Below are 26,921 nucleotides of genomic sequence, written 5' to 3'. Positions count from 1 at the left end.
AAAACATTCCTAGTATTACAGGAAATAATTTTGTTTCAATTGTCAGATTTCTATTGACCATCTTTAGGAAGAGAACAACACCTGCCACTTTTAAAACATATTATTTTATGTGTATATCTTTATTACAAGTATGCAGGGGCACTACATGTTTGCTTGGTGCCCAAGAAGCCCAGAAGAGGGCATGGAATCCCTGGAACTTTAGCTATAGATGTGTTCATCAAGTGTACGATGGGAAGTGAACCTCTTAAAGGCTGTGCAATCTGTCCAGCACCCACCTGCTCTATAACACAATAAGGAGGACAGAAGATCCCCCTGCTTTGAAAGTATTAATCTGATTATCAGACATCAAAAAGGCTTTCAAAATAAGTTCTAATTGCAAAACATTCTCTAGTAGTATAGGATACAAAGTAAAGAATAAACTCCCGGACCTCATCCTGGCCACACCAGTCACAGTCAGTGGCCTGTGTTCCCTTCAAATGCATTCACTATGCAGATTTCACTCTATATTCTTGCCGCACACAAGCTATCTCCTTTACAACCTGCACATTTTCCTAGACCAAACCATAAATACTGACCCAACTATCCCTATACCTACTGTAGGTCTTGTAGAACTGTCCCATACTCTAACCCAGCAATCATGTTTATCTACTTCCTAGAAATCTCTGATATCCATGTTTTTGCATGACTGTGTGTGTGACTCCTGTTGGAAGCAGACCTCCTATATCATCCTACATTGTATCAATTCACACTTCCTCCATCATGCCCCTCCTGAGAAGTAAACTTAAAATCTCTGCCAGCTGATACAAAATAAGACAGTATCTTGCTTTTAAAAACCTCTTGGCCTTAAACTTGACTGATAAGCAAAACTACATCTTTTTGGTGACCTGTATGTGTTTATGAACCGCAAATGTAATTTGTGCAGTTTTCTTTTAGAGGATTTGCCTTTTACTGACTTTCCTGAGAACTGTGGACATTTAAGGCTATTTTCCTTGTTTCACATATGCAGCAAATCCGCTCTCCTTCACCCCTAGCATCTGTCACATATCTGATACTTCTGAATTGCTCAAAAACTCCTCGGTATTATAGTCACTTCTCTAGTTTCAGGAGTCAGTATGTTTATCTGGGCCATTCATTATGCTACCCTTGTATAACAGAAATTGGCTTTCTCTTTACCTACAATACTAGTCAGCAATCCCCACAGAATATAATCTTCCAGATGGACTTAACAGCAGACTTTAACATAATAAATATACTTATCCTTGCACAGTTCTACCAAAATCTCAGTTTAGCTCTACTGACCCGTGACACCATCAGTACACTAACAACTGTGGTTCTCATCTACTCAGGAAGAGCTAACTCCCTACCAAGTCCATCAATATTTTCCCCAATGGCATTTTTCTAATTGTTCTTACATGTTTATTATACTAGATAAACTTCAGAATTGTCATATTAGTAATATTAGTAATTGTCATATCAGTCAATATCAGTATTGACTGAAATCACAGTATAGTAGTCTGGATACCTACAATAGCACTAAGGCTTATGATAAGCTACTAATTACTTATTATAAGCTACTAATAACTAATTATTAGGTTACTACTAATAGCATAAATTCCTAGTATTTAGTCCCCACACTCCTTCTTAACCCCACCCCCCATGAACTCAGTTCTTTCCCCTTCCTCTATGCTCTTTTGAGGCAGGGTCTCACTGCGTAGATCTGGTTGTGTGGGAACTCACTATACAGACCAGGCTGGCCTCAAACTCAGAAATCTGCCCACCTGTGCTTCCCAAGTGTGTGTGTGTGTGCCACTCTGCCCTGCTTTGTCTGATTCTTTTCAGGAATGTAACTGACACATTCTTTGCAGTATTAGTGCTTTATGTTTTCAGATTCTTTAGTGTCAAGTAAGTAAAATAGTGGGCGTGATACCTAATTCTAATAATATTGTATTAATAATTACATACTGATGTATTTTATATAATGTTAAGTATATAACTATTCCTCTAAGATTAATCAAAAGAAGCCCAGTGAGTTTTACTGTCTTTTCATCACAATTTTTGTAGGTTAAGCTTCCTCAATGTACAGGATGATGAAGTCCTTATAATCTTCTAAGGAACACTTGTAGAAGAAAATAAAATATATAGCACCAGACTGTTTTTAAGGCAAATGCTCAGTGTTGCTGTCAGATGGAAGTCTAGTAAGCCAATCACCACCTTATTTCAATCATTATTAATAACAATAAAAAGTTCCAACTAAAATTGTACAGGATATCTGATTTCATAGAGAAATAAACACAGGGAAAAAATTAAAGACTAGGATTTGTGATGGTCACCACATTCCAATCTCAGTAATCTGGAGGAGCCTGAAACATAAGAATAAGTATTTCCTCAGCATTAAATTGAAGGGATTAAATTCACCTACATTCGCTCATTAATATGTGTATGTGTGTGTATGTGTGTATGTGTGTGTGTGTGTGTGTGTGTGTGTGTGTGTGTGTGTCAGGGGTTGGCATAAGTATCTTTATCATTCTCACCCTGGTTGCTGAGACTGGGTATCTTTGCTAAATCTGAAGCTCACTGACTGACTACACAGGCTGGTATGCAAGCTTCAGAGCTGTAGTCACCCCCTTCCTCCCCAGCAGACATATACCACAGCACCCTTTACAGCATAACACCTACCTATACGGTGCCATAAATAAAGACTCTAAATACTCTACGGAGCGCAGAGCATACATCATCTACTCTATAGTGTACACACAAAGTGCAAGAGGTAAGTAATGAAAGTAGCACCACACACCTCCAATTTGAGCTTATTACAGAGCGTGCCTTGAAAAGCCAGCTAAATCAAGCTGTACAAAGCTATGTCCAGAAGGACAGATGTTTTTCAGACAAAACTCAATGGAAAACAGATGCTTATTTCTTTCAAATAAACAGGCTAGGAGAAAGAAAAGAGAAAGAAAAATATTTTAAGTTCTATCAGCTAGGATTCATCTAACACATATTCTTTCCTTGAAAATTACTGGTAGTCCAAAGAAGCAGTACTCTGAAAGGTTTGCATAAATAAATAAATAAATAAATAAGCAAATAAATAAATAAATAAATAAATGGTCTCTATGAAAATCGAAAGTGAAGCCAGGCAGAGGTGGTGCACATCTGTAATCCCAATACTCTGGGAGGTAGAGGCAGGCGGATTTCTGAGTTCAAGGCCAGCCTGGTCTACAGAGTGAGTTCCAAAATTAAATTAAAACCAAATTAAAAAAAAACAAAAAATCCAACATGAAGTTCTCTGGGTCACCATGCCCAATAAAGAATTAATATGGCCTTGTCTTGATGTTTGTATTCCAAGTGTTACTTACAATCTCTTCCTAACTGCTAAATCGAAAGAGCAGCAGGACCAGAGCTAGTTATTCTTTACCTGATGTTCTACTCTTTGCCTCCTTCAAATCACACTGACATTCTATGCATTTCTTCCACATCCCTAATGAGAAAATAAACCCTGTAACCAGGACCTAGTCAGCTTAGCACCAGAATGATGACTAGTACATTCATTATATATTTATTAAATAAACTGACAAAACTGACCCATGTTACCACTCCAAGCTAATCAAGGATCCCAGAAATCAATGTTCATTTTAGTCAGAGGAAAAATCAGAAAATAAAAATATAATTTAATATACAACCCTCAAGGAAGGAAAAACACCTGAACCCAACCACCTCAAACTAAAATAAAGCCTCCTAAGAAACCTTACTGCCAAGAATGATGCATGGACACCTCTAGCTACAGCTGCAAGCATTTCTACAATTAGGTTAACACTGGCTTCCTGGAGAGCAAAACACATGCCCTGCTCAGACAATATGTAAATCTCCTCAGAGGCACATTAAAGGAACAGGAGGCGATCGCTTTACTTTTTTGTAGATGGTAAAAGGGTATACATGTGACAAGAAATAAAAACTCACAAACAGCAATAGAGGAAAAATAGCTGGAATACATACTGATGGACATTTTGATTCCAATCAGAACGTACAGAATTGGAAGAGATCTCCTAATTATCTAATGCAGAGATAATGAGAGAAATGGGAAAGACCCTATGCATCAAGTAATGGACAAAACCCAGGATACAGAGAAAACAAGGTACTTATCTACAGATCAGAAAACTTAAATGAGCTGGGACTGCCCTACATCAACATGTAAACAATCCTTTCCATTTTTACATATCCACATTGGAAGATACTAACTACACTGATAAGTTTAGATGTAACTCATTAAATTAAATTTAATTAAAGAGTCGGTCTCAAGTCAGAACAACATTAAGCATTCTCACCACTGCATATAAACCTCTGCGTAACCTCACTGTACAGTCTCACAAAGAAACAGAGACCACCACCGACACATACTCAGGCTCTAACACTCATCTACTTCCAGCCTGGGTCAGAGTTAAACATTTTAAAATTACACAACCATATTACTGAAACACCTTAATGCTAACCTAAATAATCTACTTTGGAAATGAGGATCTGTAATTAATCTACATTTTAGTTTCAAAAGTTAAAATGAAATTAAAAACTTGTTTTAAATGTACATTATCTATAACTAAACACAAATACTTATGTTGTCATTTATCTACAACAAGTATTATAAAAGGTTTTCTATCTTAAAATCCAAGAATAAAAATATTTTCCTAGACAGTCCATATTTCTGTATTTGATAACAGAATACACAAGGATTGATATTGTCAGCCCAAAAGGCTAACCGAACATAAAATACACCAAGCACTTCTTGTAAAGGAATGACTAAAATTCAAAATTCAAGTCATATTTTCTACACACTCTACAGCTAAGTCAAAGGTGAAGCAAATCTGACAAAAAATACAATTTAAGAAAACGTATATTCAACAGATTCTTCATCATGACAAAATAATCTACTATTATTGAAAACCTAAATAATAATAAATAACTTACCCAGATTCTAATGTGACTAGGCACTTTGCTATTAATCTTACCAATTTTGAATCTGTTCCTTCCCACTTAACAGGTTCTCAGAAAGTCTCTTTTTTTCTGCTATTAATTTTTTTTCCCACTAATAATGCAGAAAACTGAGCAAATTATCTTAATACGAATGTCTAACAATACAATTGACAACAGGCTGAGGAATCACCCTCAAAAAGGCACTGAATATGTAATGAATATGGAAACTATATACAGATAAAAACAAAATTACTATGATTTTCTGATAAATTACTTAAAAGAAAGCCATAAAATCACAAGACCCAGGAATGATGTGATGGTGCTTACCCTTAATAGTAGCACTCAGGAGGCAGAGACAAGTGACTCTCCCATGAGTCCTAGCCCAGTATGATCTAGGTTGAGAGTTACAGGATAGCCAGAGCTAAACAGTAAGACTGCCCATAGCAAAGCAAAGCAATACAACCAAACAAAAAGACCCTAACAATACTTCTGGAACAGTCTTGAGACATTTGTTGTAAGATTATTGTATTCTGACTCTGTAAACATCTGTGAGGTATACAAGGTTTTCTGCTCAACAAAATACTCAAATGAGTAACGCACAGCATTCAAAATGCATTGTACTAAAAACAAAACTTCAGGCACAAACACTGAAGGAGCTACTGTGCCGCAGCAGGTCCCTAGGAAATGGCCTTCATCCACTACAATGGCTTCGGCTTCTCTAGCTCTTTTTTGAAGGTTTACTATTGAAAAACAAAGAGAAAAAAAGCCAATTTGATGATCTAAGGTAAAATTATCTAAAGAATCTTATGTGTGTTTTTACTCACAAAACTGGAGTAAGAGTAATAAAGTATCTGGGAAAAAGCAGAACTCCCTTCTGGTACTAGTTTGGGCAGAATTGAGAAAAGTGGGGAAAGTGGAATAAATTATCAGGCCACTTTTCTCTTATTACCCAAGAAGAATGCATGCCAATTACCTGAAGCTATTAGGTGAGCCTTCACTGTGCAGATATGCTTGGAAGGTAGGATCCAACCTCTGGAGGACTGAGAGCCAAGACTCAATTTTTATTTTTCCTATTATCTGGTAAAACATATTGAAAAAAAAAAAGAGAATGGATTAGCTCTGTACAATTTGTGGCATCTATGACCATAATTAATTTCATTAATAATTTTTTAACTTCACAGATTTCTGTAGAACTCACCCATCTGCATATTGATTGCATCATTAGTGCCCTTATGTATATATTAGTGCCCTGTTATATAATACCAAACAGTCTCAGGCCAGCCATTAAATAGTTACACCTAAAAATGTCAATGATTCTTTGAAATGTCTTTTTTTTCTTATCCAATGATTATGTTTTCATCCTATTTTTCTCTAAAATGACTGTCACCAAAAGCAAAGTTTGAGACGGGTCACAGCGGTGCACACCTTTAATCTCAGGGAGAAGCAGATCTCTGAGAGTTCAAGGCCAGATCGTCTATGTAGAGTTTGAGGCCAGTCAGAGCTACATAATAAGATGCTGTCTCAGAAGCACACAGCAAATAAAAACAACAAACAAAAAAACCCAAAACCCCAAACCACAAGCTTCAACAAAACTCTGCAAAAGACTAAAACTCAACTATAAAACTGAATTAAAATTATGCCTCAGAATGAAAAAAATCTTTAAACAACAAACTCTAAGAATATCTCTTGTTATTACCTGAGACTGTACATTTCATTTATGATCTTACATAAAACTAAGAGAAAAGATACTGTGACTGCCTCAGATCACATCTCTAAAATCTTTAAAGGTTAAAAAAAAAAAAGTCAGTTTAGAACTACCAACATTAGTTGTGTGGATGATAAAGGAACAAATCATCACTTTGTGAGTTCCCAGTGACTGAGACTACAACTGCAATGGGATCGATCACCCTGTCTTGGGTAAGTTCACATGCTCCTCACCAGGCTGTTCAAGGCAAGTTGCCTTCACTTTCTACAGGTCCTACTGCTTACCACACAGCATTCCTCTGAAACTGTCATTAATTCTGTCACTCTTTCAACACGTGAATGCCTCACACTTCAGCTAGACAAGCATACTTTTTAAAGTCTATCAGGGAAAGTAAGAACATGGGATGGTTCCAAACAATTAAAACCAAATGTATGTACATACAGTGGAAATGTAAGGATGCTCTAGTGCATAAAAACCTTCACTTGAAGCTGAACAAACTTCATTTTACGGCCTTGAATAACGCATGGTGCTAGAACCTGGGACCCAGTGGGTGTTAAAGCAAGTGCTTTATCACAGTTACATCTCCAGCATACTGCATGTGGGCTTTACAGAATCATCTGTAAAGACAAAGTCTTCCTTTAAAAAATTTGACGATTGTATAATATCAAATACTAATGAAAAATCATCTTCCTCTGAGTCTATAAAACACTGCTAAATATCAGGCATTGTGACAACTTTCATTAGTATCCAGGTTAGATTGTAGTAAATTCCAATTCTACCCAGTATCATAAAAACTTAAAATTTCCCCTATATTTAGTACAAAATGATAAATAAGTCAGACCCTGAAAAACACATATTCACTTAGTGCAGACCATAGTGCAATTTCACAGGAGTTGAGACATCAGGCAGGTATGAAATTGTTCAGTTCAACTTCTAACCACCTGAAATGGCCCAGGTATTTCTTTCCTTCATGTGAAGATGTTTTAGTCACGTCTGGATGCATGACTTAGCAAAATCAGGTGAATATATGTCTTCAAGCTAAATACAAAGTACATTTCGAAGGAAGGAAGGAAGGAAGGGAGGAAGGAAGGAAGGAAGGAAGGAAGGAAGGAAGGAAGGAAGGAAGGCAGGCAATCTTGATGAGAAAGTTGGAGTTCCCATGAACATTTCCTTGGTCATAGTGTTCCAAATGCATAAATATACATGGTTACCCCTAATGAATACTGCACATAAGCACTGAAGTCATAATTCTCAGATAAAATAAGCAACAATGTATAAAATTTATTTCTAGTTCCTAGGTTGAACCATTAGCATTCCTAATGTTTTTAATAATTTATATTTTCAATTACATTGATTTATTTGAATGAAGAGTTAAGAGCAGAAGTATCCGAGAAAACTGTCAAAATGAATCTAATTTTTGATTTTAGCATGCTGTGGGGCTTAACCTGACTCCAAGGCTGTAATGCATGTGCCCTTTACCGTTGTTCTACAACGGTTCTACAGCATTCTGAGGTTTACGCTGAGGAAGTGCAATACGTTAAATCACACATCAGAGCCTGTAAATGTGACATCACCACCTGTAAATGTGACATCACCACCTGTAAACGTGACATCACCACCTGTAAACGTGACATCACCACCTGTAAACGTGACATCACCACCTGTAAACGTGACATCACCAAGAGGGCTAATTGGGGCTCCTTTTTCACTTCCTCTATGGTTCAAATTAAGGATGCTCAACCTATAGCTAAATCACGGAGTTCTAGTTTTCAAACAATAGGAAAGACTTAAGAAGGCATAGGAAGCATTCTTGAAAGCAGACTGAAGGGAAGAGGATGTTCTGCACATGTGAAGTGACCACTCCTCAAAGATGAATGAACACTTTAAAAGCACATAGGACATAAAATTGCACTAAACTGGGCATGTGCACGATCCAGGCATCCCCAGGACTCCAAACTGAAACCTGCCATTAACAGTTTGGAGCATTTACCTCATTTTCTTCTGAATTTTATTAGATACAAAATTAATAGACTGCTTCCATCCAGCTGATCCACCACTAAGCCATGCTAACACTGCCTAAGAGTTCAAGTGACCCATCCTTTTTTTTTTTTTTTTGGTTTTTGTTTTCGAGACAGGGTTTCTCTGTGTAGTCCTGGATGTCCTGGAACTCACTCTGTAGACCAGGCTGGCCTCGAACTCAGAAATCCACCTGCCTCAGCCTCCCAAGTGCTGGGATTACAGGTGTGCGCCACCATCGCCTGGCCCCATCCAAGGTCTTAACAAAACAGCCTACAGCATTTAGTTGAAGCAAAGAGGGAACAGTTCCCAAAAAAATGAATTGCTACTTACTAAACAAACAAAAACAAAAACCTCATATTTTGACCCAAGATAAAAGAAACAAGACAGTAGCCAATTAACAAGAAAATGCCTCACCTAGAGCCAGGGAAGGAGATGTCCATAAAGCTATAATGAAAAAGTTCCCTCTGAAGGTGAGCACAGGAAGCCAGTGTGGAAAGACAGAATCACATGGCTTCCATTGAAGATGGAAGAATATCCAAGAGGCACAGAAATAATGACCTAATAGCTACCTTAGTTCCCATGGCTTTCCAACCCAAGTTTACAATCCTTCTGTTCTCTTTGGTAAGTCGAGTCTTCTCACAATACTGATTCCAACCTTGGCTTAGCATCACAGTCACTTCCAAGTACTTGCCTCTACCAGTTAACACTGATACTCCAAGGGCTCAGTATCCTTCACTTGTCAGAAGACCATCCCAATAACCCAATACCCACCCAATACACATCGTAGCTGCCTTTTCCTACTTTGTGGTTCTTCTGCTTTCCGTGCTTCACGGATTTTCTTCCACCCTTTCAACCTCCTAAACTAGGTAAGACAGAAAAAAGAGAGGAAAGGCAAAAGATCTCGGAGTGAAGTCAGGGGCTGGAAAGGGGGCTAATGTTATACTTAGACTACTTCCTGATGATTAGGGACCTCGAGTTCCTTGAGGCAAGTTTGATCTTCACTGTCAGGATATCAGATTTCTTCTTAACACACAACATACAACGCACAACAACGAACAACCCAGCCCTCCTTTAGAGGCTCTAGCATTTATATACCCTCTGACAAGTCCCCAGAATTCCAAATGTCACACAATCGCAGAAATTATCTGCAGCTAGCAAAATCATGCCCCACCCCCTGCTCCCCCAACCAGAGTACAAGGCAAATCACAGCAAAGTGCTGTCAAGAATCTGAAGCAGCCCTATATCCCACACCTGGGGTTAAAATGAAAACACATTATTATAATATTTCTGTGGGTTTTTTAAAGAAATCAAAATTCCAAAACTGGGGCTGGAGAGATGGCTCAGCGCTTAAGAGCACTAACTGCTCTTAGTCACAAAGGTTGTGAGCTCATATCTCAGCAACCACATGGTAGCTCACAACCATCTGTAATGAGATCTGACGCCCTTTGTTGGAGTGTCAGAAGATAACTACAGAGTACTTATATATAATAAATAAATAAATCTAAAAAACAAAAACAACAACAAAAAAACAAACTCCAAACTGTCACTACACACATTCCCACTCCTGCTCCCACGGTCACTAGGTGCTTCGCTTGCCCACACACCTCGAGCTCTCACTTTCCCATTCTCACCTCCTACAGACTTGCCCACACAAACACGGATGGCCATGAGGCTCATGTCCAAGCAAATTCATGCATTATTCATTCAAGGCTATGTAACCAAGTATACATAGCTGATTTAACCCCTCATAAAAAAGTGCATATTGGTGGACAAACTGTCACCTCTACAGAACAACACAGAGGCAGCGCAGGAAAGACGCTGAGGTCATACCATCCTTGGAATTCAGCTACTCATTTTCTCTAAATTTTTTTAGACTTTTTTCTCACAGATAGTCTTCTGTCATGAATTTGTTGAATCCTTTGAGAGAGTTGTTAATAGATCTTTACAAAGTTAGAGATTTAGGGCAAACCAGAAAATTATAATGTCTCCCTACCTCTAGCAACAAAGCAGCAGTATTTTTTCCTTCCTAATACTATTCATATAAATATATGTTAATATCCAATAAAAAATCCATTTATTTTAAAATTAAAAACTTGCTGGGTGTACCTTTAATCCGAGAACTCAGTAAGCGGAGAAAGGCAGATCAAGGCCAACCTGGTCTATGCAATAAATTCCAGGACAGCCAAGGCTATGTAGAGAAACCCTGTCTCAAAAACCTAAATAAATAAGGGCAGTAAATAAGGGCTGAAGAGATGGGTAAGAGCACTGGCTGCTCTTCCATAGGACCTGGATTCAATTCCCAGCACCAACATGGCAGCTCACACCTGTCTGTAACTCCAGTTCAAGGGCTTCTAATACTCTCACACAGACATACAGAGTCAAACACCAATGAACATAAAATATAAGTAAGTTAGGTATGGAAAACACCCAACTAACTAAAATCTGTAAGTGCCTGTCTTTGGGTTTCATTGCTGTTACAGGACAACAGGACCAAGACAACTCTTATCAAAGAAAACAATTTAGGCTGGCTTAGAGGTCAGAGGTTGATTATCATCATGGCACAAAGCATGACTGTGAGCTCAGAGTTCTACACCTCTATCCAAAGGCAGACAGGAAAAGCCCATTTTCTGCATTGGGTGTAGTTTGAGCTTATTTATGAGACCTCAAAGTCCTACCTCCAAAGTGACACACGTCCTCCAACAAGGCCACACCTGCTCTAACAAGTCCATACCCCTAATAGTGCATTCCCAATGGGCCAAGTATTCAAATGCATTTATGGGGGCTGTTCCTAATCAAACCACCACAGTGCCTCCTCTTTGTCTTTTCCAAAAGATCTCTTAGAAATGGCACAAACAGGAACACACTACTCACTGTTCTAAGTTCTAAAAGACAACAATGTACTCCCAAAGGAAAAATTCATTTGTGCCAACACATTTCAACAGAACTCAAGCAATTAAATGTGTCTTCTGCTCTATTTAGTATCTTTCCACACTCAATATCGACCTGGCATATGTTACAGGTATGTTACAATTTCTTAAAAGATCCAATGAAGAAAAGACACTCATTCAGATTCTTTCCGTAATCATTACTACTGTTGACTATGAACCAACCATCAGGGTCAACTACTTTATGGTACCAGGGAGATGCAAAAATCAGTTATGAACTCAGTATTCAAAGAACAAAGCCTGTGTGGCCACAGACCCTGTCTGATTTCTCATAAATGTCTACAGTATTCTATTTAGACACCACACAAACACAACAATATAAGATTTTGTGTTAAATTCAAAGGACTCCTAATGTTAAAAATTCAGACTCAATAAGGCAAATAAAACCATATAGATAAATCTCCTACTTATTGGTTTTACAATCTGCAAACTTCTGAAAGGTCATCAGGATACAGGTAAAACAGAGACCAGGTTTCTGTGTACTTTCAAAAAATAGTTGATTATGAGCCTTTATTTGCCAGAATCTATCATGAACTACTAACACATAAACCATGGCACACTAATCCAAAAGCCTACAATGTCAAGCCTAAGAAAAACAAAAATCTTCTAAAGAAATAAAATGGGTCATAGACAGTCTCCCAACCAAAAAAAGCACAGGACCAGATAGTTTTAGGGCAGAATTCCATCGACCTTCAAAGAAGACCTACCACCAATACTCTTCAAACTATTCCACAAAATAGAAACAGAAGGAACACTACCCAACTCTTCTACAAAGCCACAATTACACTGATACCAAAACCACACAAAGATCCAACAAAGAAAGAGAACTTCAGGCCAATTTCCCTTACGAATATCCATGCAAAAATACTAAATAAAATTCTTGCCAACCGAATCCAAGAACACATCAAAACAATCATCCACCATGATTAAGTAGGCTTCATCGCAGGGATGCAGGGATAGTTCATATACGGAAATCCATCAATGCAATCCACTACATAAACACACTCAAAAGAAAAAAAACTCATGATCATTTCATTAGATGATAAAAAAGCATTGGACAAAATTCAGCATCCTTTCATGCTAAAAGTCTTGGAAAGAACAGGAATTCAAGGCCCATACCTAAACATAGTTAAAGCAATAAACAGGAAACCACTAACCAACATCAAACTAAATAGAGAGAAACTTGAAGCAATCCCACTAAAATCAGGGACTAGACAAGGCTGCCCTCTCTCTCCATATCTTTTCAATATAGTACTTGAAGTTCTAGCTAGAGCAATTAGAAAACATAAGGAGGTCAAAGGGATAGAAATTGGAAGGGAAGAAGTCAAACTATCACTATGTGCAGATCATATGATAGTCTACTTAAGTGACCCAAAAACTCCACCAGAGAACTCCTACAGCTGATAAACAACTTCAGCAAAGTGGTTGGTTACAAAATCAATTCAAGCAAATCAGTAGCCTTCCTATACTCAAAGGATAAGCAGGCTGAGAAAGAAGTTAGGGAAATGACACCCTTCACAATAGCCACAAACTATATAAAGTATCTTGGTGTGACTCTAACCAAACAAATAAAAGATCTGTATGACAAGAACTTCAGGTCTCTGAAGAAGGAAACAGAAGACCTCGGAAAATGGAAAAATCTTCCATGCTTGTGGATTGGAAGAATATAGTTAAAATGACCACCTTGCCAAAAGCAATCTATAGATTCAACGTGATCCCCATCAAAATCCCAACTCAGTTCTTCATAGAGTTAAAAAGAGCAATTCTCAAATTCATCTGTAATAAACCAAAAAACCCAAGATAGCTAAAACTATTCTCAACAGTAAAAGAACTTCTGGGGGAAATCAGTATCCTGGACCTCAAGCAATGGAATAGAATTGAAGACCTAGAAATGAACCCACACACCTATGGCCACTTAATCTTTTACAAAGGACCTGAAAACATCCAGTGGAAAAAAGACAGCCTTTTCAACAAATGGTGCTGGTTCAATTGGAGATCAGCATGCAGAAGAATGCGAATTGATCCATTCTTATATCCTTGTACTAACTCCAAGTGGATCAAGGACCTCCACATAACACCTGACACACTGAAACTAATAGAAAAGAAACTGGGGAAGACCCTTGAGGACATGGGCACAGGGGAAAAGTTCCTGAACAGAACACCAATAGCTTATGCTCTAAGCTCAAGAATTGACAAATCGGACCTCATAAAATTACAAAGTTTCTGTAAGGCAAAGGACAAAACGTCAACCAACAAATTGGGAAAAGATCTTCACCAAACCTACACCCAACAGAGGGCTAATGTCCAATACATACAAAGAACTCAAGAAGTTAGAACCCAGAGAACCAAATAACCCTATTAAAAAATGGGGTGCAGCTCTAAACAAAGAATTTTCAACTGAAGAAATTCGGATGGCTGAGAAGCACCTTAAGAAATGTTCAACATCATTAGTCATTAGGGAAATGCAGATCAAAACCCTGAGATTTCACCTCACACCAGTCAGAATGGCTAAAGTCAAAAACTCAGGAGACAGCAGGTGTTGGCGAGGATGTGGAGAAAGAGAACACTCCTCCACTGCTGGTGGGATTGTAAGATGGTACAACCACTTTGGAAATCAGTCTGGCGGTTTCTCAGAAAACTGGGCATGACACTTCCGGAGGACCCTGCTATACCAGTCCTAGGCATATACCCAGAGGATTCCCTGGCATGCAATAAGGACACATGCTCCAGTATGTTCATAGCAGCCTTATGTATAATAGCCAGAAGCTGGAAAGAATCCAGATGTCCCCCAGTGGAGGAATGGATACAGAAAATGTGGTATATTTACACAATGGAATACTACTCGGCAATAAAAAAAAATGAATTCATGAAATTTTTAGGCAAATGGTTGGAACTGGAAAATATCATCCTAAGTCAGGTAACCCAATCACAAAAGAATACACATGGAATGCAATCACTTATAAGTGGATATTAATTAGCCCAGAAGCTCTGAATGCTCAAGAAAACCATTAGCATATCAAATGATTCCCATGAAGAAGGAGAGGGCCCTGGTCCTGGAAAGGCTTGATCCAGCATTGTAGGGGAGTACCATGACAGAGAAATGGGAGGGGTTTGATCGGGGGAATGGGTGGAGGGAAGAGGGCTTATGGGACATTTGGGGGAGGGGGGAGCCAGGAAAGGGGAAAGCATTTGGAATGTAAACAAAGAATATAGAAAAAAAAAATCTTTACTATGAGCAATAAGTAATATTGGTAGAATCCAGCCAAGAAATACTTAGCCTTCAGATTTCATATTAAACTAGTCACCAATTTAGTCTTATACTAATTACAGGTAATGATTACCAAACTTTTAAAAAGCATTGATAACTTAAGTACACAAACTAGACCAAATACAAGCAATTTAGCCTGGACTAATTTCTGAGACTATCCTCTGGAACTACAGATTTTAACCAAACGTGCCATCCTTTTCCAAAGGCACAGTTACACAGTAAGATAAAATAATCCCACAGAAAGTTTTGCCAACCACCTCAATGAGGTGTCAATATAACTTGTTTCCCAACTATGACTTTTAAAATAATGAATATAAGGTTTCAAGTGACTAGGTAGCCTAAAAAGCTACCTTACATTTAATAAACACAGTGAATTTTGCATTCTAATTCTCTAAATGTTAGAGGTTTCAATTACTTTGGAAGAAACTTTCTCACTTGGGGACCAAGAGCAGGAACAAAAAAAGAAATGCCATGAACCAGAAAAGGAACTGTATTAGTCCAGGTTTCCCCTGCTGCCATCAACCACCACGACAAAGAGCAAGTCAGAGAGAAGGGCTTACTGTTACCTATCTATCACTGTTCATCACTGAAGGAAATCGGGACAGGAGCTCACACAGGGAAGGAACCTGGATGCAGGAGCTGAAGCAGAAGCCATAGATGGGATGCTGCTTACTGACTTGCTTTCCTTGGCTGGCTCTGTGTACTTTCTTATAGAACCCAGAATCACACGTCCAAGGATTGCACCACCCACAATGACCTCCCCAACTGACGATTAATTGAAAAAAAAAAAAAATGCCTTCTAACCGGGTCTCACGAAGGAGTTACCTAAGACTCCTTCCTCTCTGATAACTCTGGCCTGTGTCAAGTTGACAAAACAGGACACAAAACAACTTCGCACAAAAGTCAGCACAGTTATTTTCACATTGTTTGGTAGTGCTAGAGAATGAACACAGATCATTGGGTTTTCCATGCATGCTGGTGGTCCAAAACAGTCCTACATCCAGAAAGTATTCTCAACATCTGAAAACAAGTAAGTCACCAAAGTGAAGTCAATGCTTCATGTGGTTCGTATCAAGGGCCAGGGTCAGAAGCAGCCTCCTTATAAACTCTCTTACAGAAGACTATCAAAGCCCAGCAGAGGGACATGCAAAAAGCCACGAGGAGGCACTAAGGTTTTGGAACAATCAATCAATGTAAGTACTTACATTAAGAAGCAATTCATCTTTTGTTTTAAGAGGAAAACTCTTATTTTCTTTTTCAACTTGGACATCCTCATCTCCATCTGACAACACAGGAGGAAGTGATACACAGGAGGAAGATGAAGACGAGGATGAAGAGGAAGAGCTTGAGCTATCTGAATCCGTTTCACTGTAGAGGAAAAGTTGAAAACTTGGTAAGTACCATTATAATTCAAATAAAATCTTGTTTCCAGTAGAAAACTAACATTTCAAACTGACTTTGATGGTGGGTTATCAGTTTGTTGTTTGTTCTGGTTTTTTTGAGACAAGGTTTCACGCGTAACCCTGGCTGTCCTGGAAATCCCTCTATAAACCAGGGTGGCCTTAAACTCAGAGATCTGCCTGCCTCTGCCTCCTAAGTGATAGAATTAAAGATGTGCACCACAACACCGGGTTTATTTTGTTCATTTTTAAATCTTTGACTTAAAGCAACATAGCTCACTAGGATGAAAGGCCATGAGAAGGTCAGAGTAACACTGGGATGAAGAATAATTATGGGGAGAGGCCATTTTTGGCACTGGCTATATAACTACTAAAGATATATAAATCCTGGGCCTTCTCTGAGCCGATAGTACCTTGTTATCAAGCTCTACAAATATAATTAAGCATGTGACAATCATTGACTAATGATAACTCTAACAGCCAAGAATCTGTCTGATTCACCTATGAATGAGAATACTTAATTCAATAACAAGTTTCTTCTCACCCTGGAAATTCTTCAAAGATGCCATGGTGACCACTTATCTCTGAGAACTCCTTTGGCTTGACTCACTAACCCCCCCTTTCAGCCCATTGTATGTGCTATTTTTAATTGTTCTATCCATAGTCACCTGTTATTCTCTGTACTCTTCAGACATAAAAAATTCACTCTACTGACCTCAGTCTTCGTCCACGTACAAATAAACGCCTCCCATCTCAGTCCTGACATTGCTATTCTGGAGTTTTAATGCCTAGGCACATACCAATCATGACTGCATGAACTGTACATACCTCATATTTCCACCAAGCTAAGAGCAAAGAGGCAAATATCATTCTTCTTACTGAATGGGTCTCCTTCCTGGAACATCTCTTTTCATTTCACTACTCAGTCTTCCATGCAGTCATGGTGGCTGAGACCCTGGGATCATTTTTAAACTACTTCGTACTTGGTCAATCATAAAGTCCAGTCTCCTAACCTATTGTACTTCCTCATCAATCCCACCTTTTCGGTAATAGCCTGGCCTCTCCCACATTTTCTCCATCCCTCTGCAGTTACTTTAGCCTTCTTGTGACCGTTCATCCAAGTGAGCTCCTCCTCTTGTTATAAAGGAAAAACTCATGACTGATGTAAACTGACATAAATATGACAAGAGATAGTAATTTTTAAGACAGTACTTATGATTGTGGTAATAGTGTTGTGTTCAAATAAAGGAATATCCACTTTAAACCAATTATGGTGGTACACGGTTGAACCCTCCTCGGCTCTCCTAGAAGCAAGGGAATCAGAAATTCAAGGTTATCCTCCCAGGAGAGGGAATGCTCTCTATTTGCTTTCTAAAGAGATGGAAGCAGAAGGTGTGACCTTGGATGGGTGGGGAGGATCTGGGAGGAGATGAGGGAGTCAAGTCATGATCAGAATATTATGCTGTATGCCCAAAATAAATTGTTCAATTATAACAGATATTAGTTTTAAATGGCCCAATAACATTCAATTCTGAAAATACTGAGACAGTAGCTATATGGGTTTGTACTTAAAACTAAGAAAATATTCACAGAAAAATGTTAATTCTCCTCCAAAACATCTATACTATGGACAAGATAAGAAAGACAGTCTCCTTTGTATGTCAGCCTTAGACTGCCTCAAAATCAGGTTTTTAGTAACCACGAGAACCTCGATCCTCCCACTATCTACATGAAGCCTAATTCTATTCTCCAAGTGCATGAAACTTTCCAAACTCCTAGTATATTCACTATTATGCAATTATACTATGTGATTTGCCTGACATGCCTTCAGCCTAGAAAACATTAAATACTACTTGCTTTGATGTCACCAAATCACTCTCCTTCCTGATTCTCTAGTGTACTTTTTAAATTGCTTCTGGAGGCAGTCCACAACTTCTTAAAAACTAGTTTGGGGAGCTGGAGAAATAGGTCAGCAGTTAAGAGCACTGACTGTTCTTCCAGAGGTCCTGAGTTCAATTCCCAGCAACCACATGGTGGCTCACAGCCTTCTGTAATGGGATCAGATGCCCTTTTCTGGTGTGTGTCTTAAGACAGCTACAATGTACTCATATAAATAAAATAAATAAAAATAAACAAATCTTTAAAAAAAATAAATAAAAAGTTAGTTTGGGCTATTGCTGTGTAATTATTTCCTCCCAACTGAAACTCTGCCTCCTAGAGGATGCAGAAGGACCTAGAAGACTCAAGAAACTAGTGGAACTCACAAGGCCCTGACCTGAAGTTAGAAAAGTAGTAACTTGCTGGGCAGACTGCTGGTAGAGCTGTCACCACAGCAAGGAACTCCAGGGACAGCTTTTCTGTCGCCCAGGCACCATGGGCTTTCCCATGATGCAGCTACCTGAGTACCCATGCTCTTGCATACAAGCACCATATGTGTACTGCTCACTGAGCTAGGCTTGGGTGCACCCGTTTCCTTGACCCGTTACCATATACAATCTGGAATGAAGAGATGTCTGTTCATGTCTCCCCAGAAAATGTCACACAGCAATCAAAAACTTGAAATGAATGGTTCTATTAACAAAACATTATCTCCCTAGCACATAGGCAAAAAGCAGTACCTCTTTTCAAGTATCTGGTATCCTCCGCCACCCGGGGCGAGAAGCCAACACTATTCTGTCTTGCAATTGACCATATCCCATGCTTCCCTTCCAACCATCCTGATCCACTGCCTGTATCTGTTCCCCAGCAGTGCAGGCTCTTGACTTTACAAGATGACTACCGTCTCAGATCTGTCAAGAAACCAAACTGTTCATAATTGGCTTAGCTCTCTCCACCAATCTCCTCACACCCCCTCCCTCTTGCTGAAACCATTCTCCCTTACCTCTCTTAGTAGTTTCTTAAACGTGTCCTGTCTCCTAAAATCCCCTCACCCCATGCTTACTCAAACATTTGTAGTTTGATAACCTTCTATATTCTGTGTCTAATTCCACAAAGAACAACACACTGAGGAAACGTCTGTGTAAAACACAGAGACCCAAATACCAAGAAACTGGTTTTCAAATTTCATAGAATCCTGCTCCCTAAGCAGATTCTACCGATTAACAGTTAACTGTCAAGAAGCAACTTTATGAGAACGGTAGTGGATGGCTTGTACAACCCTGCACTTGGAGGGTGGAGACAGGAGGACCAGGAGTTCAACCTCAGCCTCCCAGGATACAGACCAGTCTGGGCTACACAAGATCCTTGATGGAAAGGGGGAGAATGAACTTTGAAACCTAAAGTAGTAATCCTTTTCCTGACCCTCAACTCCTAAGGGTCCAAAATAGTAGTCTCGATGAAAAAAAAAAAAAATGAGCAATTCTGAACTAAAACAAAATTCAGAAGTTCTAACCCTAAAGTACATGTTAAATTGAGTTCCTAAGATAACACAGCAAAAGTAATTTTACAAACAATCTACAAACGTCGAGGTTTCTATACTGTAAATAGGTTGCAACTATACACTTGTAACTTTGCGTCTAGTTTGGAAAGGAAGTGGGGAACTCTAAAAGTAAGTTGGGACCGTGGAAAGCAATCCGGCGAGACCGGGGAGGGGGGGGCAGCTCCCAGAGAGCACGTGCGCAGAGCTCAGCCGGGCCGCCCCGCCGAGCAAGCGCGCACACCACCACCTAGGCCCCGTGTCCCCCGCCCCGGCACCCCCGGGGTTCGCGTGCACTCGACCTGTCGGAATCCGAGTCCGAGGAGTCCGAGGCCTGCAGCACTGGCGGCGGCTCCGCGGCGTCCGGGCCGGTGACGCAGGCCTCGTTCCGCAGCGGTGGGCTGCCGCAAGCATCGGAGCTCTGGGCTGGCGGCGGCTGCTCCCCTGCCGGCGGGGCCCGCTCCGCCTGCTGGGCGTCCTCAGGTGGTGGCGGCGGTGCTGCGGATCCCTGGCCGGAGCCGCCGAACTTGAGCGTCTGCAGCTGCGCGGCGGCCTCCACCACCTCCATGTCGCCGCACGGGCCGTAGACCAGCTCGAGGTTCTCCTCTTGAGCTCGCCTCCGCCGCTGCACTAAAACTCGCGCGTCTCTCAGGTAACCGCACGCGGAGGGACCTGAAGACACGCCCCCGGCATCATTCACGGGACTTCCGGGAGGGCTGGTGACGTCATGGACGAGACGCTGGTTCCCAGAGGCTGGAGGAATCTTGGCTTCCGCGCGGCCCTAAGTCCGCCGTGTTCACTGCTTCTGATGACCTGTGCTGCTCACAAAAGCTAGGGCTTCCAGGCATGATGAGAATGAAGCAAAATTATAGTATTAGTGTCTGTACGTAAGAATCTTGAGTCAGGTGCCGGGCGGTAGTGGCGCACGCCTTTAATCCCAGCACTCTGGGAGGCTGAGGCAGGCGGATTTCTGAGTTCAAAGCCAGCCTGGTCTACACAGTGAGTTCCAGGACAGTCAGGGCTACACAAACAAATCCTGTCACGAAAAAAACAAAACAAAACAAACAAACAAAAAACAAATAAAAAAAAGAATCTTGAGTCAAGACGTCTTGAAAAGTCAACTTTAGTAATTTATCTTGAAAGTTAAATGAATATACAAAAACACATTTACATTCTCATCATAAAAGGAAAAAAAACAACTATTTTTCTTTCTCCAGTATATTGAAAAGACAACTGTTGTAAAGGATTTTACTGATAATGTTATGGCAATGCTATATCATAGCTGATGCTGTTTCATAGGAAGGGTGGGGTGACTCTAAAATGTAGCATTTTAATCTGGATATCTTTTAGTCAGATTTTAAGTCACTCAAGCACAAAGTTCTTAAGACGTGGGGAGAAAAGTCAGGTGTTGGTGTTGGTGCACGCCTTTATTCCCAGCACTCAGGAGGCAGAGGTAGGTGGATCTCTGTCATTTTGATGCCAGCCTGGTCTACTGAGCTAATTCCAGGACAGCCAAGACTACAAAAGAAGATTTAGGGAAAGATCAAAATTTTCTGGGTTTCTGGGTCTTCAATTTGATGCATCAATACCTAACCTAATAATATTGCAACAATTTAGTAAGCATACATACAAAGGACTATGTAAAATTTTATATGTTATTTACTGACAATTTATTGTAGGAACTCCATGGAAGACTCTCAATTAAAGTAAAAGAAGACGTAATCCAGGCACTCCTGCACATTAAAATGTTTACAATCAAGTGTGAGTTTGAAAAGCAAAGGCAAATCCTTGGCAGAGAATTGAAGTATAAAATAGACATTCAATAGCACAACAATGGAAAGTTAAGATTGGTGGGCTGAGTTCTGGAAATCCTTCCACATGAAGTAGAAAATCAAGACGGTAGTTACTAATACAACAATTAGGCAGTGTTGCCCAAGTAAATACACGTGTCCTAAAACCCCAATACTGTCATAGTCCTTGAAATATGCAACCTGGTGTAACTACATCTTAATTTTCTTATCTGTAGAATACCGACAAAAATACTATCTCATTTAGTTTATAGAACATTAAGTAAGGTTGTATGGAGAAGCAAGATGTGCCTAACATGCATTCAGTGAAAAGAAATCCCTGCAAAGTGAGCCAAAGCATGGATTTATGAATAATATGTATCATTGATACTGATATTGTAAAGATGCGCAACTGAATTTTAGGGTTTTTTTTTTATTTTTGTTTTGTTTTGTTTTGTTTTGTTTGAGACAGGGTTTCTCTGTGTAGCCCTGGCTGTCCTGGAACTCACTCTGTAGACCAGGCTGGCCTCGAACTCAGAAATCCACCTGCCTCTGCCTCTGCCTCCCAGAGTGCTGGGATTATAGGCGTGTGCCACCACCGCCCGGCTCAGCTGAATTTTAGAAGAGACAACATATTATTAAAAATAATTCTGTGGGCAGCAAAAAATTTTTTTTTCAGGAATTAGATGACAGCAGTCTAAACTAGGGATTAAGTCCATGAGGTAGAATAAATAACAATTCAAAATCTTAAGACTGAAACAAGGTACTAGAAAACTTGTGACCTAGGAAAGAACAAAGAAGTTGACATTGCCTGAAAAACTGGAGAAGTTAGAAAATACTAATGAGTGTGTGAAACTGACTCAGAAAAAAAAAATCACAATCAACTGAAAGTGCCAAAGGGAATTTAAAAATGCAAGATGGGCATTCAATAAAAACTTAGGATCAGAAGCAGAGTTCAAGGATAATCCCATAACTCATCTGTTCAGCCCAAAATTATTTACGTAGCATTGTTTTGAGCTATGCACTGCTGTATAACTTGTTTGCACAGTCACAATCCTACTCAGAAGGAATTCATACTTCAGTGAAAAGAATAAGTTGGAAAATGAGAGATATTTGTGTAGAAGAGGAAGGTACTTTGGTTTGGTGTGGTGTGATTTGGTTTGGTTTGGTTTTTCAATACAATGTTTCTCTGGGTAGCCCTGACTGTCCTGGAAGTGTTTGTATATCAGGCTGGCCTCAAACTCACAGAAATCCACCTGCCTCTGCCTCCTGAGATTAAAGGCATGCACTATCTCACCTGGCATTTCTGTTTGTTTGTTTTCATACTGTGCATTTTTATGACAGAAATGAGGAAAGCTGAGAATGGAGAAGACCCTTGGTAAGGTAAGAAGCTGCAGTATGTAGTCCGGGAAATAAAGGAACTGTAATGTTCACAGTTGCTGTAACCTGCCTCAAGCATATTTCAAGGTCCTCACTACAGATCGTTTAGCAGTGTGACGATGCAGAAAAATAGAGACTTCTTTTCACACAGACACAACTTTTTTGAGCCTTAAAACGAAGCCGACCCTTCTAAGAAAAGCTCAGTCTTTTCTCTGTGAAGCCAATATTTTGTAACTGCCCCATATCCAATACAATCATAAGAGGGAAAAGGATCTCAAAGCCCAAGAATACCCTCCACATAGAGACTCAACTGGGTAACAGTTACCATTTCTGACTATATCTGTCCCATGGGACTGGGTCACCAAGGTCCTTCTTTGCCGCATTGGAGAGTAAAGGCAGGACCTCGAATAGGTTGTTCAAGAACTCTACCACTGAGCCTAGCCTCATGTACTGGCTGGTTTCGTTTGTCAACTTGACACAGGCTGGAGTTATCACAGAGAAAGGAGCTTCAGTTGGGGAAGTGCCTCCATGAGATCCAGCTGTGGGGCATTTTCTCAATTAGTGATCAAGTGGGGAGGGCCCCTTGTGGGTGGTACCACCTTTGGGCTGGTGCTCTTGGGTTCTATAAGAGAGCAGGCTGAGCAAGCCAGGGGAAGCAAGCCAGTAAGAAACATCCATCCATGGCCATCAGCTCTTGTGTCCTGACCTGCTTGAGTTCCAGTCCTGACTTCCTTTAGTGATGAACTGCAACGTGGAAGTGTAAACTCAGTAAACCCTTTCCTCCCCAACTTGCTTCTTGGTCATGATGTTTGTGCAGGAATAGAAACCCTGACTAAGACACCTTATACTGTCTATTTTGTCAGACCAGAAGAAAACAGGTGAGTTCCAGCCAGTGCCTAAGGTCATCTTTAACAGAAATGGGAACTAAGTGGAGAACTGGCCCCCAGGATAAATAGGGAACCCCAGGACCACCCCATACCCACCCAGCACTGTATCAGACTTTTACATTAGGGTGAGCAGAGCTAGACCTTTAAAGAGATCCATGGATATGTTAATCTGAGAAAACAAGGAAACTGCACAAAGAATTGAAAAACAAACAAACAAAAGTAATCAAGCTAAATGCCCAGCTTAGGTTTCGAGCTCCGTTTACTCTGGATGCAATTCACTCTCTTATTTTTGTCTTCTGCTCTCTCCCCCTCTTTTGTGTCTCATGTTTTCTGGTTGAGAAGTCCTTCAGTCCACCAGATTTTTTCTCCATAAATGACCTTTTTGCTTTGTTGGTATTATTTCTTTGCACAAGAACAAGAATAAATTACTCATTTTACCCTGGTAAATGTAACACTCCAGAAGAGACCCCTCAACTAGACAATCAACCTTGGTACTCAAGTATTAGTCACTGCCTAAATTATTATTGCTTATTTTTTTTCTGTCCAATAGCTTCATGTTATACTTATGAAATTAGGTACTACTTATTATATTTATTATCCCTTATCTCTTTTTTTCTCCTGAAAAATGAAGTCTCATGAACCTAAGGACTTTGTCTAAATATTAAAGCTATTTTTCTTGTTCAGATTATAACAAATATTACGAAGAGTTTTTGAAACATCTGTTTTGTGCTTGCGCATGTGTATGGGCAGGTACTTAGGGAGGTCAGAAGAAAACTTAAAAGAGCCGCTTCTTGTCTTCCACCGTATAGATTCTAGGATTGAACTCAGGTCATCAGGCTTACCAGCAAGGGAATTAACCCACTGTGCTACTTACCAGGCCCCATAAAGATATTTGAATAGAAGAATGAAAGAAAAAAATATAAAACTTATATTTTATTTTTGATATTTTTTTTTATATTTTAGATAACACTGAAGATGACACTGCAGTTGTTCATTCTCAGCAATAACTAAGAAAGCTGCTGTAGCTGTAAAAATCTCTTGTTTCTAAGATGGGGCCAACCTGGGTTTTAGGATAAGAATAGCTGTACCTGTGCCTGACTTTGAAATAGGTCACTCTTTCACAATTGGTGCTTTTTCTAAGTGCTTGAATGTTTCAAAATGTCCTGAATTTACCTCCAGTACTTCCAGTACCTTCCTGCCTACTGCATTATTTCTAATAGCTGCTAAGCTTAGCCTGAAGTATTTAGCCCAAGGCTAACTCTAACTTTTTGGCATCTGAATACCTGACAGAATCACCAGTAAAATTTCAAGAGGAGAATTTGCCTCATTGAATTAATTCCAAATCAAAGGCCAAATTCCACTTCAGAATGATACATTATTTAATATGTGAAAATAAAATTTAGCAAGATGATTTAGCAAATATGCAATATTCTGTACACTGTTAAGACAGAAAAATTGCATAGCAAAGAAACAAACAAAACCTAATCCTAACCAGTTCATAAGGCTGCTGCTCTGTACTGTCTATCTTGCTGTCCAAAATGTAGAGGAGGTTGACACTTGTCACAGGGCTGGGTAGAATCTTTAGCCTTGCCCCAGACCTGCATTACAATTCACATTTTAATTGACTGTGGGGCCTCCTGCCTGTAATCCCAGCATTCACTTCTGGACTGAAGCAGGAGCACCTTAGGGAGTTTAAGGCTATTTAAGGCTTGGAGCCTTAGTAAGACCATATTTCTCAAAAAACAAAAACAAAAAAACAAAACTAGTGAAAACTAGTGAAATAGTTCAGTCACTGATGTGCTTGCTTATGCAAGCATGAAGGGCTGAGTGCCATCCCTGGAATCCACTTAAAAAGAAAAATAAATGAACATATATGTGAACAAAAGAAAGGAAGGAAGGAAGGAAGGAAGGAAGGAAGGAAGGAAGGAAGGAAGGAAGGAAGGAAGACAAGCAAAGAAAAAAGGAAGAAAGAAAAGAGAAAGAAAAAGAAAAGAAATGTCAGACAGGTTGTGCTGTCTTAGCTCAGGTTTTATTGCTGTCAAGAGACACCATGACCATGGCAACTCTTATAAAGGAAAACTGTAGTATGAATATTTTAATAAATCCTGGTGTGGGGTTACTACCTGCCTCGATGGTTTATGTTCCCAAATGAAAGACACACACAGCCTTTATATTTTAATATTCCTTAAGCAGCACAGTAGCTGGGCACCTGCTTACCTTCCATGCTGGTAGAATCTACCACTCACGGATAACTCTGACTTACTACTTACTAATTTCTATGTTCCATCTTGGCTGTTCTTAACTCGTTACTCAGCCCTCTGGGCCACGTTTCCTTGGCCCAGGGTCCAGGGTGCATGCCTTGCTTCTCTACAATCTCTCTCTTTGACAGGCCTAAAGCATGGCATCTCTTTGCCTCCTGCTTCTTTGAGGTCCCAAACCCAGGAAACCTAAAACCCACCTTTGTCTTTCCTCCCCAGCTCTTGGCTGCTGCCATTTTTATTTACCAATCAGAATTAACTGGGGGCAGGTTCTCAGATGCTGTCTGCAGACACTCTTGTGCAAACAGTTTTGGGGGACCCAATTAGCATTAGAATACATTAGAATTACAGAAAACTTGTTAATTGGGGTTGGCTTGCAATCTCATTAACATCATTATGGGAACCATGGCAACGTGCAAGCAGACACATACAAGACAAGGAGCTGAGCTGTCTACATCATGACCCACAGGCAGCAGAGGGGGACTGTCATCTCACTGAGTGTCCCCTAGCATATATAACATCAAAGCCTGCCCCTACAGTGTCATACTTCCTTCAACAATGCCATACCTAATCTAGTAAGGCCACTCCTCCAAATAGTGACATTCCTTGTGGCCAAGCATTTGAACACATGAATCTATGAGGACCATACCTATTCAAACCACCACATTTAGTGTCATGTATACCAATGCCTTCCCAGAGGAGGAAAAATAATGATATGGGCAGATCTTGGAGGCTCAGTTGCCAGTTAGCCTTACATAGTAAATTCTAGGCTCTTGAAAATCCTTGTCTCAAAAATTATGGTGGATGTGCAGCCAGTGAATAGAAACAAACTATTGAATATCTTATTGTCTTAGTCAGGGTTTGTATTCCTGTACAAAACATCATCACCAAGAAG

General features: G+C 39.8%; 1 protein-coding gene across 1 annotated transcript in view; it reads right to left on the bottom strand.

Annotated features, from left to right (window-relative positions):
* The window catches only part of Naf1 (nuclear assembly factor 1 ribonucleoprotein), a 35,630-nt gene extending 15,212 nt beyond the window's left edge, over nt 1-20,418 (bottom strand). The window contains exons 1-2 of the mRNA XM_052162502.1: nt 20,017-20,418; nt 16,105-16,267 (exon numbers count right to left, since the gene is read on the bottom strand). Of these exons, the coding sequence (XP_052018462.1) occupies nt 16,105-16,267; nt 20,017-20,282 (429 nt within the window). The 5' untranslated portion in view covers nt 20,283-20,418. The remainder of the gene's footprint in view (nt 1-16,104; nt 16,268-20,016) is intronic.
* Between the last annotated feature and the right edge of the window lie 6,503 nt (nt 20,419-26,921).

This window comes from Apodemus sylvaticus, chromosome 18 (assembly GCF_947179515.1).
Source record: "Apodemus sylvaticus chromosome 18, mApoSyl1.1, whole genome shotgun sequence".
NCBI lineage: Eukaryota > Metazoa > Chordata > Mammalia > Rodentia > Muridae > Apodemus > Apodemus sylvaticus.
The sequence above is the reverse complement of the archived record's forward strand: the minus strand, read 5'-3'. Positions and strand labels throughout refer to the sequence as shown.